This window comes from Ursus americanus, chromosome 32, assembly GCF_024610735.1.
Source record: "Ursus americanus isolate L20-20 chromosome 32, mUrsAme1.1.p, whole genome shotgun sequence".
In the NCBI taxonomy this organism is placed as follows: Eukaryota; Metazoa; Chordata; class Mammalia; order Carnivora; family Ursidae; genus Ursus; species Ursus americanus.
Window position 1 is genome coordinate 20,776,670 of NC_142158.1, and position 17,265 is coordinate 20,793,934.

At 41.9% G+C, this 17,265-nt stretch overlaps 2 protein-coding genes across 4 annotated transcripts in view; one reads left to right on the top strand and one right to left on the bottom strand.

Annotated features, from left to right (window-relative positions):
- Positions 1-1,488: 1,488 nt before the first annotated feature.
- On the top strand, positions 1,489-11,029 carry FAM8A1 (family with sequence similarity 8 member A1). The gene is made up of 5 exons (XM_045811717.2): positions 1,489-2,306; positions 3,516-3,636; positions 5,241-5,364; positions 5,878-6,017; positions 7,576-11,029. Exons 1-5 carry the CDS (start codon positions 1,589-1,591, stop codon positions 7,718-7,720), a joined length of 1,248 nt encoding a protein of 415 aa, XP_045667673.2. The 5' UTR covers positions 1,489-1,588; the 3' UTR covers positions 7,721-11,029.
- A 2,204-nt stretch (positions 11,030-13,233) lies between these two features.
- The window catches only part of NUP153 (nucleoporin 153), a 74,010-nt gene continuing 69,978 nt past the window's right edge, over positions 13,234-17,265 (bottom strand). For all 3 annotated transcript variants that reach the window (XM_045811713.2, XM_045811715.2, XM_045811716.2), the window contains exons 21-22: positions 14,949-15,120; positions 13,234-14,620 (exon numbers count right to left, since the gene is read on the bottom strand). In XM_045811713.2, the coding sequence (XP_045667669.2) occupies positions 14,536-14,620; positions 14,949-15,120 (257 nt within the window). In that variant the 3' untranslated portion in view covers positions 13,234-14,535. The remainder of the gene's footprint in view (positions 14,621-14,948; positions 15,121-17,265) is intronic.

Here is a 17,265-nt window from a genome sequence, read left to right on the forward strand (position 1 = left end):
AAGAGGTGATTCCTGAAGTAATCACCTGTAACCAGATATCCTTGAAACCTAAACTACTCCTGAACTTTTTTAGTTATGCAAGTCAATAAATTCACTTACTTTTTTCTGTCTTAAATCAGTTACAAGCCAAATGCAACCAGGAGTCCTGATTACTATAAATGTCTACTATGTGGGTGGCACTGTGCCAGGTGCTACATAATTCATAATATTCAACACAAAGCCCATGCCTGTAATAACTGCAATATTTCACGCTCATTCCATCTCATCTTCATTTCTTCCTGCTTCTCCTGCCACCTCACTCCCAGAAACCTCCAAACTTGGAATGCTTATTTGTTTAAATGTTACAACTTCCTTGCAATTTTTAAAACCAGATTTGTTAAAGGAAACCTTGCTAGCTACCTCGTTCCCTTATTTGGATTCTTATTATACTCATATCGTCTTAAATAGGTCTTCAAGTGTTTCACGAGATGTCCTTCCCTTTAATCATATGAGCTACTGAACTTCTTAAGGGCAAAAGTCACACCTTTTACTATTCTGTTTCCCAGAGCAAAGTCCAGAATGATTCTGGGCATCACTATTAACAAGTGTAACCACAGTATTTAGCCCCTGAAGGTCTTCAGTATAGAACCGCCATACAAAAACATACTCCTATCGTTTCATCAACTCTATGACATACGGAAGTATATTAAAATATAAGTATATAAGGCACTATATATAGTTCAGAAGAAGGGGAAATCATGTCGGAGCATTCAGAGAAGGTTCCAAAGCCCTGGGATAGGAACAGGTCTTGCCTTAACAGAAAATAAAGGAGCGGACACCATAGGCTGAGACGATGACATGAGGAAAGGCAGTTTTGCTAGAATCTACAGCAGTGTAAAGTAAGATTTTAGCGACACAGGTTAGCTCCGGGATAAGGACAGAGTCTTGATCTTAAATCAACGTAATCCCCATAACCCCTCTTCCCTTCTCTTACACTGAAAATCCCTGCAGCTGAGCCATGCTATCTTGATGTATGGCTCAGTGTAGTTTGGTTATTAATTTCTTACCCCCTTAAGGGGATAGGTCTTGTGTCACTCTCTTGCGTATATATGGCCAAGGACTAATTAACTGGAATGAATGCAGGCGAAAATAAACCACAAGCCCTGTGCCTGGAGACCCAAACAGTCGCGGCTCGGTAACAGAAACCTGGGACCCGGGACCTCTCCCGGAAATCCTTCCTCCATCCGCAATTTCTCCCAGGGGATGGTGTGGGGAAGCCACGGGCCTCAGACTTCATTAAGGCCGTGAGAAGCGGCGGGGGAGGGGGCAGCTTGGGCCCAACACACGATAAGCCAGAGACTCCCAGCATCCGAGAACTCGGACGCCGGCCGCCCGCGCCGCAGCACGCAACCCCTTTTCCACGCCCTCCCTCCCCCGCTCCGCCCCGCCCCGCGGCCGGCGACGCCGGGGAGAGGCGGGGTTTCCGCTTCCGGTGGCGGATTGTTGACGCCTGCGGCTGCTGCGGTGGCCACCGGGCCGTTGGGGAGGGGCTAGTGGGGGAGGGAGACGGCGCAGTGACAGGACCGCCGAGGGTGCTGCTGAGGCGACGATGGCAGAGGGGCCGGAGGAAGCCCGAGGCCGCCCTCCTGGGCAGGACGACGGCGGAGGGGACCCCGAGCCCGTCCCTTCCCTGAGAGGCCCTCCTGCCGCTGCTGCCCCACGCCCCCGGGACGGGCCGCAGGCCGAACCCCAGGCCCCGGGCCGGCCCCCAGCCCCGGGCCTCGCGCCCGCCGCGGCCACGGCCGAGGAGTCGGAGCCGCCGCGCGAGCCCGGGAAGCGCGGGCAGGCGGTCCCCGGCTCCAGTGCGGGGCTGCAGGAGCCGGCAGGCCGCGAGGCCCCCGAGGCTGCCGCGCCGCGAGAGAGGCCAGTGCGGCTGAGCGCCCGCGAGTATTCCCGGCAGGTGCACGAGTGGCTGTGGCAGTCCTACTGCGGCTACCTCACCTGGCACAGCGGCCTGGCCGCCTTCCCCGCCTACTGCAGCCCCCAGCCGCCCCCGCCGAGCTACCCGTCGGGCGGGGGTGCCACCGCCCCCCAGGCCGCGGCGCCGCCGCCCCTCCAGCTGGGCTATTACAACCCCTTCTACTTCCTGAGCGCCGCGGCCGCCGGGCCTGACCCTGGAGCGGCTACCGGCGTCACCCCCGCTGCTCCGGTCGCGGGCCTGGGAGCCCGGACTCCGCACGGGCAAGGATCCGTCCGGGCAACCCCAGTGACCAGGGTGGGATCCGGCGCCCCTTCGCGAACCCCGAGCGAGACCGGGCGGCAGGCAGGTGAGAAGGGCCACGGAGGTGAGGTGGGGCGGAGCGAAAGGGTCTTGGGGAGCTCGCGGGCGGGTAGAGCAGACACGCTTTCTACTTCTGTAACCGCTGCTGCTGCTCAGATTGGTATTTCTCTGCGTTCTTCAGCTATCGTTTGCCTAGGCCTTAAATTCCCAAAGTGTGCAGCGAGGCTGTACGCTTTCTTTTTCTTTTAGACCTGGCCCTCCGAACTGATTCCCTTACTCCTGGGACTAGTCGTCTCCGCGTGTAAGGAAATCTTTGCTCATCAGACTGTCCTCTTGATCTCCATGCTGTGGAGAGATCCAGAGCATCATTCTCAGACGGCAAACCCACTTAGACGGCTGGGGGGGGGGGGGGCGTGCCGGTAGTGCTGGGAATAACCCAGACGTGGATTTATTGTGTATGATAGGATATATGATGATATATAATAGTATCTATAATATGTAATTGATACGATAATTATACATTACCTATATATTAAGAACAATGAAACCGACGGATATAAAAGATTTACATGAATGCAGAAGGAGTTATGAACCTTTGGGCCCTATCTGAATGTTCTTTGTATATTGTCTGTTTACTTCTGTATGGTAATTAGAATATTTTGTACTAGTTAAACTTTTTAGTTTATTAGTTGGACTTTCTGTTTACTTTGTTCAGCCACATATGAGACAAGAACTAGTTTTCCTGAATTTGATCCCATTCAGAACTTAAGATGTCAGATTGATAATCATTGGATTTATTACATAGAAAAGCAAGACAAACTAAGTGAAGAGGGGGTAAAATGAGGAACACAGGTATTTACTTTGTGCTAGTAATTGTCTCTACCTAACTTTGGTTTTTACTGAAAAATGTTTAATTTTGTGTCATAGGCTTGTGATTGCCAGGATACGCTTTTGAGTCCCTAGGGAAATGTATTGGGTGCCTTAAATAATTTAATATCTGTGAAATCATTTTTTAAACCGTAAGGGGCTGAAAGCAAACTTTAAAGTGTTCAGTAGAGTGGAGTAGTGTTGTGTTTAAATAGCATGTACTATCGATGGAGTCAATACCAGTAATTGTTGCAAGGTTTTAACTTCTCTTTTTATTAGCAAGTTATACCTTGACTTTGTGTTCTCCATTTATTACCTAGCTTGGGTTCCAACGCCTATGGGAAATGAGTAGTTTTCCTAACTTTTTCTTTTTTTTTTTAATTTACAGGCAGAGAGTATGTTATTCCATCCTTGGCCCACAGATTTATGGCAGAGATGGTGGATTTCTTTATTCTCTTCTTTATAAAAGCAACCATTGTCTTAAGCATTATGCACCTCAGTGGAATAAAGTAAGTTAGCGCTATTTGCAGAAAGGTTTTAATGTCTACTGTATAGAGATCTTGTTTTCTGAAGTTCTGTTCCTGCCTGCAAATGACTGTATGGACAGTCAGTGTGCCAGTGTTATGATTTCTCCTATAGGGAGTTCCTATAAGAAGCTTTGTCGTATTTTTTTTCTTGGTTTTAAGAAATAACTACAAAAAAGAGAAAAACAATAAGTTCTGAAAGGTCTGTGGGAATCTCGCCTATCAAAAGAGATAAATGTTTGACTTTTTTTGATTCATCCATTTTATTAGGCTAGGCATTCATTTCCCTCTTACTGTCCTGTTCAGAGTAAAAACAAAAACAAAGAGCTTTGGGTGGGTGAACTGTTGGTAATCAGTTAGACATCATTTCCAAATGGGATTGCTTATTACTATGAGGCAAGTCCCAAGTGAACTGCAAAGTGAGCCATTTACTTGAATAATCCTCCTTTCATATTAATAATTATATAGCAGTTGTCACTTGCTAAGCCCTTTCTATATGCTAAGCACTGAGCTCACTTCATATGGATTCTTTAATCTTACCACCAGTCTGAGATATAGAGGTTAATACCTCCTTTTTATAGATTGAAGTTTGGGTTTGCAAGAGGTTAAGCCCAGAATTTATAATTACAAAGGTAGTAAAGTGTCAGTGTCAAGATACAAACACTGGTGAAATTTCCATTTCACCAGGAACGCAAATGTTCCTGTGATTCCTCCCTGTCTCTCTTTCTCTCCCACCCCCTGCACAGCCAACCGGGTACTAGCTCCTTTCTTTTCAGGCTCCTGAATAGCCTTCAACTCAGACCAGTGCCCCTTTTACTGTTTCATCATCACTGCTTCTCCCTAGTCCAGTGATTGTTATCTCTCGTCTGGATCATAGCCAAAGTCTTCTAACTGGTGTCTCAGTCTCCCATCTCCTGTTCTATCTCAATCCAGTCTCTTATGTAAAACCAAAAAAATCATAAATTCTGATTCTGCCCCTTTCCCACCTTTAAACTCTTCACTGATTTCTTACTGCCATCAGGATAAAATCTTGTCTTCATATCATTTAACAGATGCTCTTATTTCTTAATTGCTGTGACCCTCCATACTTAGTATTTGAGCCATTCCATACTGCTTACAGCCTCCATCACAGCCTCATTCCAAGGCTTTCTCTCTTGCCAGTCTCTCCCTCCTGAAACCCCCTTCTTAGTCTGGCTAACTTCTCTTCATCCACCAGATCTCAGCTCAAATGTCATTTCTGGGAAGCTTTCACTCCCTACATTAAATGTACCTGGTATGCGTTTCCCTGTGGTTCTCTGTCATCACCCTCATCCCACGTTATTATTACTTATTTGTTGTTATGCTTTGTCTAGTAGTTAAGAGTCTCCAGCAGAGATCAGGTTGAATCCCTGGGGCTAATACAGTGCCTGCTCACAATATTCTTATTTGTTGAACAAGCTAATGAATGTTTTGTGAAACGAAATGGGCGGAAACCTAAAGATTAGTTTAGAATTTCAGTTAATGTTTGTGACTTACATTAATGGAAAAAATATCAATGCAATTGCTCTGGTAACTAATACTTTATAACCCGAAACTATTGTTTTGTGTAGGGATATCTCTAAGTTTGCTATGCATTATATAATAGAAGAAATAGATGAAGATACATCAATGGAAGACTTGCAGAAAATGATGATTGTGGCTCTTATATACAGATTGTTAGTTTGTTTCTATGAGGTAAGCTACTGACTCAGCAAATATTCACATTTAACAATCTGATTTTAGATGATCAGCCCAACACAAAAAGTAATGGAAATTTATAATAATTCATGTTTTTCTCAAATGTCTGTTTTTAAATTTTTTCCAAATATTCTTTAACATAGTATTCTTCAAGTTAAGAAATAGAACTTTCTGAGTAGAGGCATTTTACAATTCCTTTGTAACATATTTCAGTCTTGTGGTCCAAAAATATACTTGTAAGTTGGTTGTGGAACTTGGAATATATTTTCCGTAGAAACAACTTGCTAAAAGAAAAAAGTGGGTCACAGAGAAGTATCACAACAGATGACTTGTGGTATTCAGGGTCTAAGAGAACTGCAGAGAAGCCTTACGGCATTAATCTCCGAGTATTCTGTGAGATTCTTTCAACTTGAAAATTTTAAAATATGAATAACATGGCAAAAAAACTTACCTTTAAAATTGGTAGAGTTGAGCTAGTACATTAATTTTAAACTCTCCTCCTTTTCTTAGATAATTTGCATTTGGGGAGCAGGTGGAGCGACCCCGGGGAAGTTCCTGCTCGGCCTTCGAGTGGTGACGTGCGACACATCAGTGCTCATTGCTCCAAGTCGGGTTTTAGTGATTCCTTCCTCAAATGTTAGCATTACCACGTAAGTTCTTTTCTTGGCTTAATTTACTGCGTACTTTTGAAAATAATAAATTTTACGTGTAGAATTCAATATTATTCATAAGTTATACCATTTGATATAGTATTTTTAGGATGTTGGTATTTTTTTCTTCATGGCATGTAATGGACTTACCTTTGTTAAGTTTAAAACTGAAGAGTCTGAGTATTTCAATTGTATAATTGCAGACCTCTCTTCAGTATACAGTTTCATGGAATAAAAGTCACGGTGAGAGGGTTTGGGTGGTGGTGCTGTCTGTGTCCGTGCTCTATACCCAGTTCGATTATTCTCTAAATCGGTGGTTATCGGGCCAGTTACTAATCTGCCTTGAGCCTCAAGCTTCCATTTGGTAATAATACGTGTCGTCATCCCACGCCGAATGGGCTGTGAGAGTTCGGACAGCCACGCATGCACCCAGCTCCGGCTCTTAAACGATCTGCTAGAGCTTGTAACGCTGGTGGGACTCAGGGCTAGCTGTTGGTGTCTGGCTCTGTGGGGAGGTACAAATAGTGATAATGCGAGTTGTAGAGACTTCAGTAGGTGGCAGTCAGTTGAGCAAAACAAGATACTGGCTGGAATTGCTGCCAGAAATGATACAGAGCGGGATTGTTATATAAAGAAATATGAGAGATTCTGGAAACCTGGAATTTGCGGATATCCTCAGATTTCCTTACAGTTTTGTAATTATAATCCTGGTTGCTATTTTTAATGAGAGTCAATAATGGCTGTTTATTGAGGACCTCTTCTATAACAGGCCTTGTTTAAAAGAATACTTATTAACTAATAAGATAGGTACCATCGGTACCATTATCCCCTTTTTACAGATTTGGAGCATGAGTGAGTGGTTGAAACTGGATCAGAAACCAACTAGTCTGCATTCAGGGCTACGCTCAGGCACAGTGCTTTTTCTAGAGCCCTTCCGTGTACGGAGAGGCAGAAATCTAACACTGGTAGGATAATTTTCCGGTCTGAGCTGTGGTTGGGAGCTTTTTAAAGCTTTCTTTAATCACAGCATCCCACAAAGAAAGAATACACACTAATTTAAACTGTTAGAGCCTCACAGAAAGTAGAAAAGGGGACTGCAGTAAGCATATTAGTGTAGAAGGTACAAAACACACCAGCGACTACACATTTGTATAGTATACTATTTGTACACTTACATTATATTTATGCTATAGTATACTTACATTTGAAAGTATACTTTACTTACAAAAGGTAAGAAAAAGGAACAGTTATTCTTCTAGCAAAATATCCAAGAAAATACTGTAAACCTTTAGTTCACATTCTAAGAAATACTCATTAGTGCTTTTCATGTGGAAGTTCTGAGGTCTTACTCTTATGTTGATGATGTCTTTAGAGCAAGCCCCGGTAGTTTGATCAGAATATAATGCTACTTGAAAGTAACTCAGATACCGAAGGTAAAAACTTTCAATACTTTGTATGTTTTAAATATATATTTTGAACTTGGTGGGTGGTAGGATAGTATTAATCTCTAAGTGGTTGGTATATAATTTATCTGGTATTTTTTGCCTTAATTTTTTAGGTCTACTATACGAGCTTTGATCAAGAATTTTTCTATTGCTTCTTTTTTCCCTGCTTTCATCACACTGCTGTTTTTTCAGCATAATCGAACAGCCTATGACATTGTAGCAGGAACCATTGTGGTAAAGAGAAATGGGGTCAGATGATGCCCCCAAAAGCCCTGAATTCCATACTCTCTGGAATAACGACAAGACTAAATTATGTATCAAGGCCATCAGTGTCCCTGGGTTACACTAATTGATGATTTAGAAATTAAAGCAGTCGCTCCAGTGTGATGCAGGTGACTATTCTGAAAGTATTGATTTTACTTGAATGCCAAAGAACTTTTCCAGAAGAAAAACCTGTTAAATTCAAGTGTTAAAAATTTTTAGATTGAAAAGAAGGAAAGTGGTTTTATAATCAACAACGGACAAGATATACTTTCGTAAGATCTAAGGCTTTAGAATTTGCTGAAAGCATTTTCAGCTGTGAAATCTCCAGATGACACTTTAAAAATTTTTATTTTGGTTTATCCCAAAATGATGGAAAAAGTCCAGTTGTGTTTTGTAAACACATTAACTCATCTTTTAGTTAACACTTCTTGGGGAAATTGTTTTTGGGGAGAGGGAGTGGGGACACAAATTTGGGAATCCACTTGTCTCCCATGCTAGGAGGAAGTGAGTTAGCTGCAAGAGAAAGGGGCAGACGGGGCAGGCCTAGCAGTTCCCTCACCTGAAGTTTCCAAATCCAGTACTGCAGTGTATCGTGGGAATGATGTCACTTTACAAGTATTGTTACCGTTTGAACATGTATTTGGGGGCAAGTTTTGCATGATGATGAAAAAGTATTAAGTCCTATTGTTATATTATCACTGATCATTTTTAAAGAAAAGGTAAGTTAGCGATTGCTGTTTAACGGGGGGGCGGGGGGAGGGACCTAAATTTTCACCGTAAATTTAAGTTGAAATTCATGTGCAAGTGTTTTTAGTGCCCTAAATCAAACTCTATGTGGGGGAAAGGACTTCATTGAACTGTTGCATATTTACTGTAAAACAAGATTCCCAGTATGTGTGCGGCATGAAGACAGTGTCTGGAGTGCACCTTGTTTTTGACCGGGTAGTCACATACTAGCTAGTGTCCTTTTACATTTTATATACGTCCATGACTTTTGAAACATCAGGGGGTTAAACAATCTTAGTATTTCATGATAAAATACTAGTAGCCTGTGAAATATTAGCAGTTTTCCCATTATGAACTGTTCTCTCTAAAACAAGGACAAGTACCATTTCCAGACATTTTTCTAAGTTTTTTGGGCCTGCCAGGGATGATGTTTTGCGGGAATTGTTAAGTAAAATAACACATTATGTATCGCCATTTTAATTTATTCTTCTACTGAAGCACAGCTTAATGTTTGCTTTTGTTCAGTGGCCCAGCTAGCAGCGCTGAGATCTACCTGAAGAGCTTTATTTCTTAGGCAGTTTTTCCCACATTGTTTTCCCCAAAACACTAAACTGTCTTGGACACTTCATAATTAGATTGCTTAAGAGATCAATCTGGACTTGATTTTTGGTCGTAAATAGCAAATGCAAGACATGTCTATTATCACTATCAGTTTTTAAAGTGGGTTTTTCTTTGACTTTAAAACTGAAAATATTCACATTTGATGTCTATAGAAACCTTAACAGTGTCTTTATTAATACCTTTTTATTGTAAAATTTCATAAACCATGTTCTTCAAAATAATTTTATATTAAATCCAACATCACAGAAAGCCTATTAAGTGTGTCACGGTACTCACCAGATCATTCACCTGAAGCCCCGGGAAGATACTCGGCCCTTCACAGTAGACAGACCCATCAGGAAATGTTGCACGAACTTACCACTCAGTGCTGGCACGTGAGCATCAGTGGACACGCTGTTTTTGCCACCGATGGGGAATTCAAGTTGCCGTGTCCAGCCGCGTAGCTCTGGAGTGTATCTTTAATGTAGAATTTCCTCTCAGATAATTGGAAGGTTCACCATCGAGGCTATTTTTATTTAGATAGCCAAACAAAAGCAAATAAGTAGCCCAGTTTAATTTCTTAAACTCTCAGACATTTGCTGTATGGGAGTTACTCAGAATCGTATCTGTATGTAGGTTCATTTTGATCCATCTTAGGGTCCAAGTTATAGAGCCCTATAAAATAAATAGAAGTATTATTACTACTTTGCCTTTACAACAAAATGCAAGTGTGTTTGTATTTTGAATTCGGCACTTAGGAAAAGAGATTTTGATTCCCAAATCACTGAGGAGAAAATGACAAAACAATGGGGAAGAATGAAGAGTCATGTTTTTTTCTCTTAGGGTTGTAAGGGGTGGAGCCTCCATCTTTTCAAGAACACTTTTCTATTTAGTATATTTCATTTATAGAAATGCTGATTTTCTGTGTCAAAGTATAATTTGCATGCTGAAGCTCTAGCCTAAAAAGGCAAAAAGAAAGTTGTTTTCATAGTACAAACATTATTCATCACTTTTACAAGATAAGTAATAAGGAAACAAAAATTAGAAGTCAAGCCGAGTAAGAACACTGTTGCCGTGAATGTACCACAGAACAGGCAGTTAGCGTGGGCATCGAGAAAATCTCGGTACCCAGGACTGCAAGCGGCTGGCTCGAGCGGCCGCTGCACCTGGAGAAAAGCCTGATGTTCTACCGTCCGTGCCGGGCTTAGGGAAGTAGACGGGAGGAAGGCAAGCCTTGATTTTTAGACTAAACTGTGACTATAAAACTAAAGCCGACACGTTTCTGGATAGTAACCCTTTTACAGTATTGCCCAACGGCTGCTTGTGTCGCACTGGTTCAGAAGTCACTCGTTCCCACCTAAATACTTACCTTCCAGTTTTACCCAGATATTTAGGATTGGAAAAAGATACATTATATTTGAGGGCCCTTTATCTAAATTATAACAGTCTTTAGTGTTTATTGCTTCAAATGAGAAATGTTTTAACTCGGCTTTAAAAGGACTTGTTCCCTTAAGTGACTTATGTGGGTGTCTTACTTATGCATCAGTATTTCCAGCGAAAGGAAAGGAGAAAGGAGTTGAAACCACGTGCTACTTGGGAGTGGTGGGCTTTTTCAGAGAGATATGGGGTCCTATAAATATTTTCATTCCACACTTAGCCCTACTAAAACAGGCTATTGTTTCTTTTGGAGAATATGCCCAAATAACAGCAGTATTCCTAAAAATCTGACAAGTACCATTTCAGTTACTTGCCATTCCCTATCCCCTATACCAAAGGCCAAAATCTTGACAGTATGTGCTTGCCTGGGTGAAGTTCCTCATTCCAAACTATGTATGTATATATCCTCGCAGTTCAGTAGGGCTTGACCCACAAACAGTATCTGATGGCCTGCCTATAAATAAAATTCAGCATTCTATTTTTAATAATTTGTATGCCACCAATTTGTATTCTTTGTCTCAATAAATACTTGATCACCAATGCTTTTGTTTTTTGACTGTTAATTTGAAATTTGCTCTAGAATCTCCTGCTTAAGGGAACCCTTGCTTCCAAATACAGTTTTCTAGCCTTCCCTACCTTGAGGAGAATGGCAGTCAACCAAAGTGCTTTCGGAAATAGAGGTCTACCCCCCCCCAAAAAAAGTCTACCTTTTGGGGTATATTCTTTAAGCAAGTCACTCAGAAGTTACCCGTAGATGACTATGCTTAATGTTAAACTAAGCCTGTCCTTAAAGTGGTTAACCATCCCAACTATTATGCAAGATACTAAGGACCCATGTTACACATGGGAAACCAGAAGTTCAAAGTCTCATAACTGGTAAGTGACTGAGCTGGCAATTTAAACCTAGTTCTGATCTTACAAGCATTTCCTGTTCTAACACATCTAGAGGAGGAGGACAGGATACAAAACAGGTTCCTCAAGAAGAATACAGATAGTAAACTTAAAAGAAGCTAAACAGTGGCCTAGTCTGAGTTCTACAATGTGCCGTTCTGAGCCCAGGCGCAAACTACACGTTTCTTGAACTATGAACTACAGTGGACTTTTAAGGTAAGCTTGTAAGAGTTGCCCCATGGTATTAGTAAATTCAGTTGGCGTGTGTCGCTAGACCCAATACACTCATTTTCTCAATTTTACTAACCTGACATACCAAATGTCAGTTTCCATTAAACACACAGGCTAACCTTTATAAAATGTTCATTGAGTTTCAAACTTTAAATTAGGCCCAGGAAACCAATGAAGTCATGGAGAGGAAAAGGACGGCATAGGAAGTAGTCAGTAATTCTGTGACCACACTTAGGGTGGTGAGCACTGAGTAATGTACAGAATTGTTGAATCACACTGTACACCTGAAACTATTATAACATGGTAGGTCATCAATACTTGAATAAAGAGACTTCTAAAATTAGGATTTTATTATTTGAAATTAAAGTGTTAAACTAATTTACAGCCTGGTTACAAACTGTTAAAATTAGTCCAGCACTTTAATTTCAAATAATAAAATTCTAATTACATGAACAATTTCAGGAGAGAATTTCTAGCAAGTATTAATAAGCAGCTAGCTTGAGGACATTTTTCAGTTGTCCGTACTTTTTAATACCCAAGTCATAAATTACTCAAAACAGCCTAGCACCTAAAGTGGCATCCTCATGCCTGGGCCTCAGGCATTCAGTCTTACAGCGTGAGAAGTGGGCTTTTTTTCTGTGATACTTCCCCTTCTTCCACAAACTGCCCTCAATTTTCACTTGTATAGGGAATGCATAAGCTAGGCGTGCCCGAGACAGCTATTACAGCCACAGAGAGTGGCTGAGAAGTATGTCTGCGGCCAGAGCCAGTCCGGGAAGGAGATCCCTCTGCCGGGCCCGAGCAGGGAGGGGCAGGGTTATGCTTGGAGCTGTGCTCATCAGTGTCGCTCATCAATGTCGTCTGGAGCCACCATGCGCAGCCTGGGAATGACAGCAGTGGAGATGGAAAATGCAAGTCCCAAGTCCTGAATACAGCTCTGTAACTACAGCTTTGGTGCCAGATTTCATTTTTAAGCCACCTTAAGTATGATTTTCAGGCACTTGTTTTAAAGAATACTAAATAAATATTTCTAGCACATTTCTTATGAAAATCTTTCCCAGAGTAGAAAGCCTAATATTCCGATTCATGTGGGCCCAGGGAATGGCTAATAATGAAGGAACCTGCCATTTAGTTAGGCATTAACATCTCAGCATCAAAACCAGGTTTCCAGTATTCTTAATCATTTGCCCCCAAACAGGCCTGTGTCAGATGTGTATTATTAATAAAATGAGAATTATAAAACGTGTCTCCCCAAACCACCATCTGATAATGGCCTAAGATGTTTTCAATGCGCAAAATATCTGTTCAAAATTGGAAACACATAGAAAAGAGCTCATAAACATTTAAAGTTCTGAATTTGGACATCAACCAGAAGTTCAGCAAAATAAAGTCCGCACAAAATAACTGTGTGCTCAAATTAAGTATAAAATTAGCAAATGCTGTCCCAACAGGTCTTTTATGGATCACAGAAGAGATCTAATTAGAAGAAAAAAAAATTGGTAAAATAATCCAAAAGAATCGCATACAAAAGGAACTGCAGGCTGCTTCGGGAATGTGCCTCCGAGACTCCACCAATAAACACTGTCTAGTCGCCTCTCAAGGAAGATACAGATACAAGCAGACACGGTTACGTGTGTTTATTTTCAACTTTTAAAAAGGTATGTCAATTTATACGCAAAGTAGGCGTGATTCCTAGCACCAGACAAAAAGCAGGGTACCTTCTATATGTTTTACGTTCAGACACTTCCCCCTTCACTTAGGAGTTTGTCCAAATCACTTAAATGTATTCTTTGGAATTTCTCTGACCATGGCGAACCTTTACAAAAAAGGTTCCCTTCCATTAACACTGGTACCTTCATTATAAGTTAACACTAGAACAAAAAATATTTCATAATTTTTTATTGATGGCATTTATCCCATGGTTTAACATGTTAATTATACTGTAATAAACATGGCTTTAATATTAAACTTTTCCTTATTATCCAAAGTCACCACAGTCCATTTCAGTAAATATAAAAATATATGCTTAATACTTTGTACAATACTGGTTTTTGGTCCAAACAAAACTGGATCAGAAAAGCCAATAAATTCACTTTAAGAATCCCCAATTTTTTTTTAAAGATTTCCAAATGGATTTAGGCAACTTTGAATAATGGGATTTACATAATAAAATCTGAGACAAGACTAAACAAAGAACAAATTTTCTAACACAAAATTAAAATTTCAAGTTCACAGATTTATGTTATGCCAAAAAAGTACAGAAACAAAATTGTATTTACACAAGTTTCATAATAAAATAATGAAAAAGGCAAGACAGGTGATAGGAGAATGAAAATATAGAAATAGCATATAATTATTAAATGGAGAACGCACTAGACCTAATAAGTCCTTAGCATGGACCATTCTTTAATCAGGCTTCCTCTATCAGAAAATTTTAGTGCACAATACACCCAACTCACTCACTTCACACATACACCAGCACAAACTCAGCATAGAAATCATTCACTTCCACATTCTCTAATCTATACAGAATTCCTCCGATATAATTACAATTTCAACGCGTTCCATAAACGCATTTCAGCGCACAGAGCGGTGCAGACACAGAGGTTCTTCTATACAAAGCCGTCCGCTGAGCGGGCTCTGTCCCTGGGTTCAGCCAGCCTACGCCAAATCAGGGAATAATGTGCTGGATCCTATTTTTGCTGAAGAATCAGTCACCAATCTAGCTATTATTTTTTTTTCTTTTTTAAAGGGAGTGGGAGAGGTGAGGGCAGGGCTTCTGTAAAGAAAAAGGAGGAAAGTCCCCAACTTAAGGAAGTCCTTAGGCAGATCTGACTTCAGGAACCCCACGCACAGTACGGTCCAGAATGTGAGAAGCAGGGCGCCCGCCGTCGCGCACGTGTGGGGTGTGACGCACCGCACCTTTATTTCCTGCGCCGAACAGCAGTCTTGATCTTGCGACCAGACACTGAAGTTCCAGAAGAGGAGAACATATTTTTCCCGTTTGACCTGTGAAAGATAAAGACTGCATCATGTGACAAGAGGCTCAGGGGCAGTTTCAGAACCATCACCATCCTACACGCGACCAGACCCGAGGCGGAGGCACTCTTGAACACACTTTCCGTCCTCCCGCGCACACACTCGCACACACACTCATGCACACGCACACCTGCGGCGGCACCAGGGCTGCGATCCCGCAGAACTGCCACGCGGTCGGCCGATGCTGGAACACACGCGCGACCTTCCCCGGCTCCACCGCACACCTGGACGCTCTTACACACTCGGGCACGCGCACGCCCCCACCCCGTGCGAGGCTCGTCTCAACAAGCTGCCTTACCCCACTGTAAACGCCGCTGAAGGCTGGTTGAACGGGAAGCCCCCGGAGCCGGAAGGCTGGGCTGAGGCCGCAGGGGTGCTAGGATTCGCACCGAACGTGAACACGCCTGACGGATTGTTGTTCGTGAAGTTGAAATTGGTGGTGCTGCTGCTGCCGAACTGGAAAACTGAACCTGTGACAGAGCAGAACTTCGGTTAAGGTCAAAATGATCGTTTTTCTAGTAATGACTCTGGCCTTTATGTACAAAAACACGGGGAGGATTAAGCTCTCTTACAATCACTTAATATAAAGGAAGTTAAAATGAAGTATTTTCTCCACTGACACACACAACATACTTACAACACCCTTGGACAAGTGACCCAACTTACCCATGACCAAGGAGAAAAGGGTAGAAGAGACTTCTGGTTAAAGATAGTAGAATCAACACACACATTTAGCACTAACTTCTTAAAAAATTATGTTAAAATAATAGTAAAGGGATTTTTACAAAGATGGGGGGAGAGGAGACAACAGCAACAAAATGGAGACGCTGGAGGCTGACTGGAACCAGGTACTAAGCTAGCAGCAGGGAGAGCACAGACGCAGTTTCATTTACACTAAACATACCCAAAGGCTTGGGTGCCAGGGGCCTCTGGAAGGGAGAGTGAAGGTGTGACTATAAAAAAAAAAAAAGAAGAAGGATGGGAGAATATCTGTGTAAGAAGCAGGCAGCCAGATCACTCCCTCCCCAATACCAAACAAGATGATAATTCTACTCTACCCCAACAGAACAGAACTTCAGTCTCTGGAGGGGTCCCTGGACACAAAGGCAAGGACATCCTATCAAAACTAGAAGGATTAAAAGTAAGTTGATGTAATGAGTACGGAGAGCTGCAGCCTTCCTCCCAGATTCAGCTCCCAGAGCACGGGCAGTCTGGAGCATGCGAACCCTCCAGGCAGGAGACTGGGAATAACCTCTGGGGAATCGGACTGTCTAGAAGGAAAGACCTACTGACACTAACATCCAGGTCTTCCCATGTAAGCAGGCTCGTCAGATAAACCTACAGTGAGGTTCAAGATCTACGAGCCTGTCGACGCACAAAGAGTTGCCAAGTGGTACTTAGGGGTCCCACACTCATGAAATTATGAGTTGAACAGGAAAAGATATTTGCAAACCATATATCTGATAAAGAGTGGATATCCAAAATATATAAATAACTTCTACAACTTGATAGTCAAAAAAATAATAATAACCTGATTTAAAAATGGATGAAGGACTTGAAGAGACATTCCCCAAAGATGACACAAACAGCCAACAGACACATGAAAAGATGCTCAACATCACTCATCATCAGGGACATGCAAATCAGAACCACAGTGAGGTTCCGCCCACACCTGTTAGAAGGTCTAAAATCAAAAAGACGAGGTGGCAGGTGTTCGCGAGCATGTGACGAAAAGGAACCCTGTTGGTGGGAATGCAAACTGGTGCAACCACTGTGGAGAACAGGATGGAGGTGCCTCAAAAATATTAAAAACAGAAACCACCCTCTGATCCAGCAATCCCATTCTGCGTATTTCTCCAAAAGATTTGAAATCAGGATCTCGAAGAGATATCTGAACTCTCGAGTTCACTGCAGCATTATTTACAACAGCCAAGATGTGGACACGACCTAAATGCCCACTGATGGACGAACAAATGAAATAATGTATATTACACACACTGGAATACTACTCTACCTTTAAAAAAATATGCAAAAACACGAATGAATCTGGGGGACATTGTGCTAAATGCAATAAGCCAGTCACAGAAGGACAAGTACTACATGATTTCTCTTAAATGAGGAATCTACACAAGTACTACATGATTTCTCTTAAATGAGGAATCTACAATAGCCAAACCACAGCAGACAGAGGAGGTGTGAAGTGTAGTTACGCAAGATGAGGGAGTGCTAGCAGTCAGCAGCACAACAGCGCACTTGTTAACTTGTAGTTAACGAGACTGTATTATACACTTACAATCTGCTAAAAGGATGGATCTCATGTTAATTATTCTTACTACAATTCAAAAAAACAATTGTGAGTAGATAGCCAAGAAGCACCAGACATTGAGGAAAGTATTTCGTAAGAAACACCAAGACCCAAACAATAATAGAGAAAAGCAATTTGTAGAAAACGGACTGAACAATAGCTTAAAGGGAAAACAAAACAACCCACACCTCACCATTAATATCCTCAAGAGATCAACAGGTAACAATTCTGAAACAAGAACAGAAGGATATGAAAAGGACACATCCACAGAACAAAAAAGAACACTTGAAATTAGCAAAAGTAAAATCTT

Coding starts and splice junctions, on each gene's coding strand:
- FAM8A1 (XM_045811717.2), top strand. CDS start 1,589: ATGGCAGAGGGGCCGGAGGAAGCCCGAGGCCGCCCTCCTGGGCAGGAC. Junction 3,637..5,240: donor ATGCACCTCAGTGGAATAAA/GTAAGTTAGCGC, acceptor TGTTTTGTGTAG/GGATATCTCTAAGTTTGCTA. Junction 5,365..5,877: donor TGTTAGTTTGTTTCTATGAG/GTAAGCTACTGA, acceptor TCCTTTTCTTAG/ATAATTTGCATTTGGGGAGC.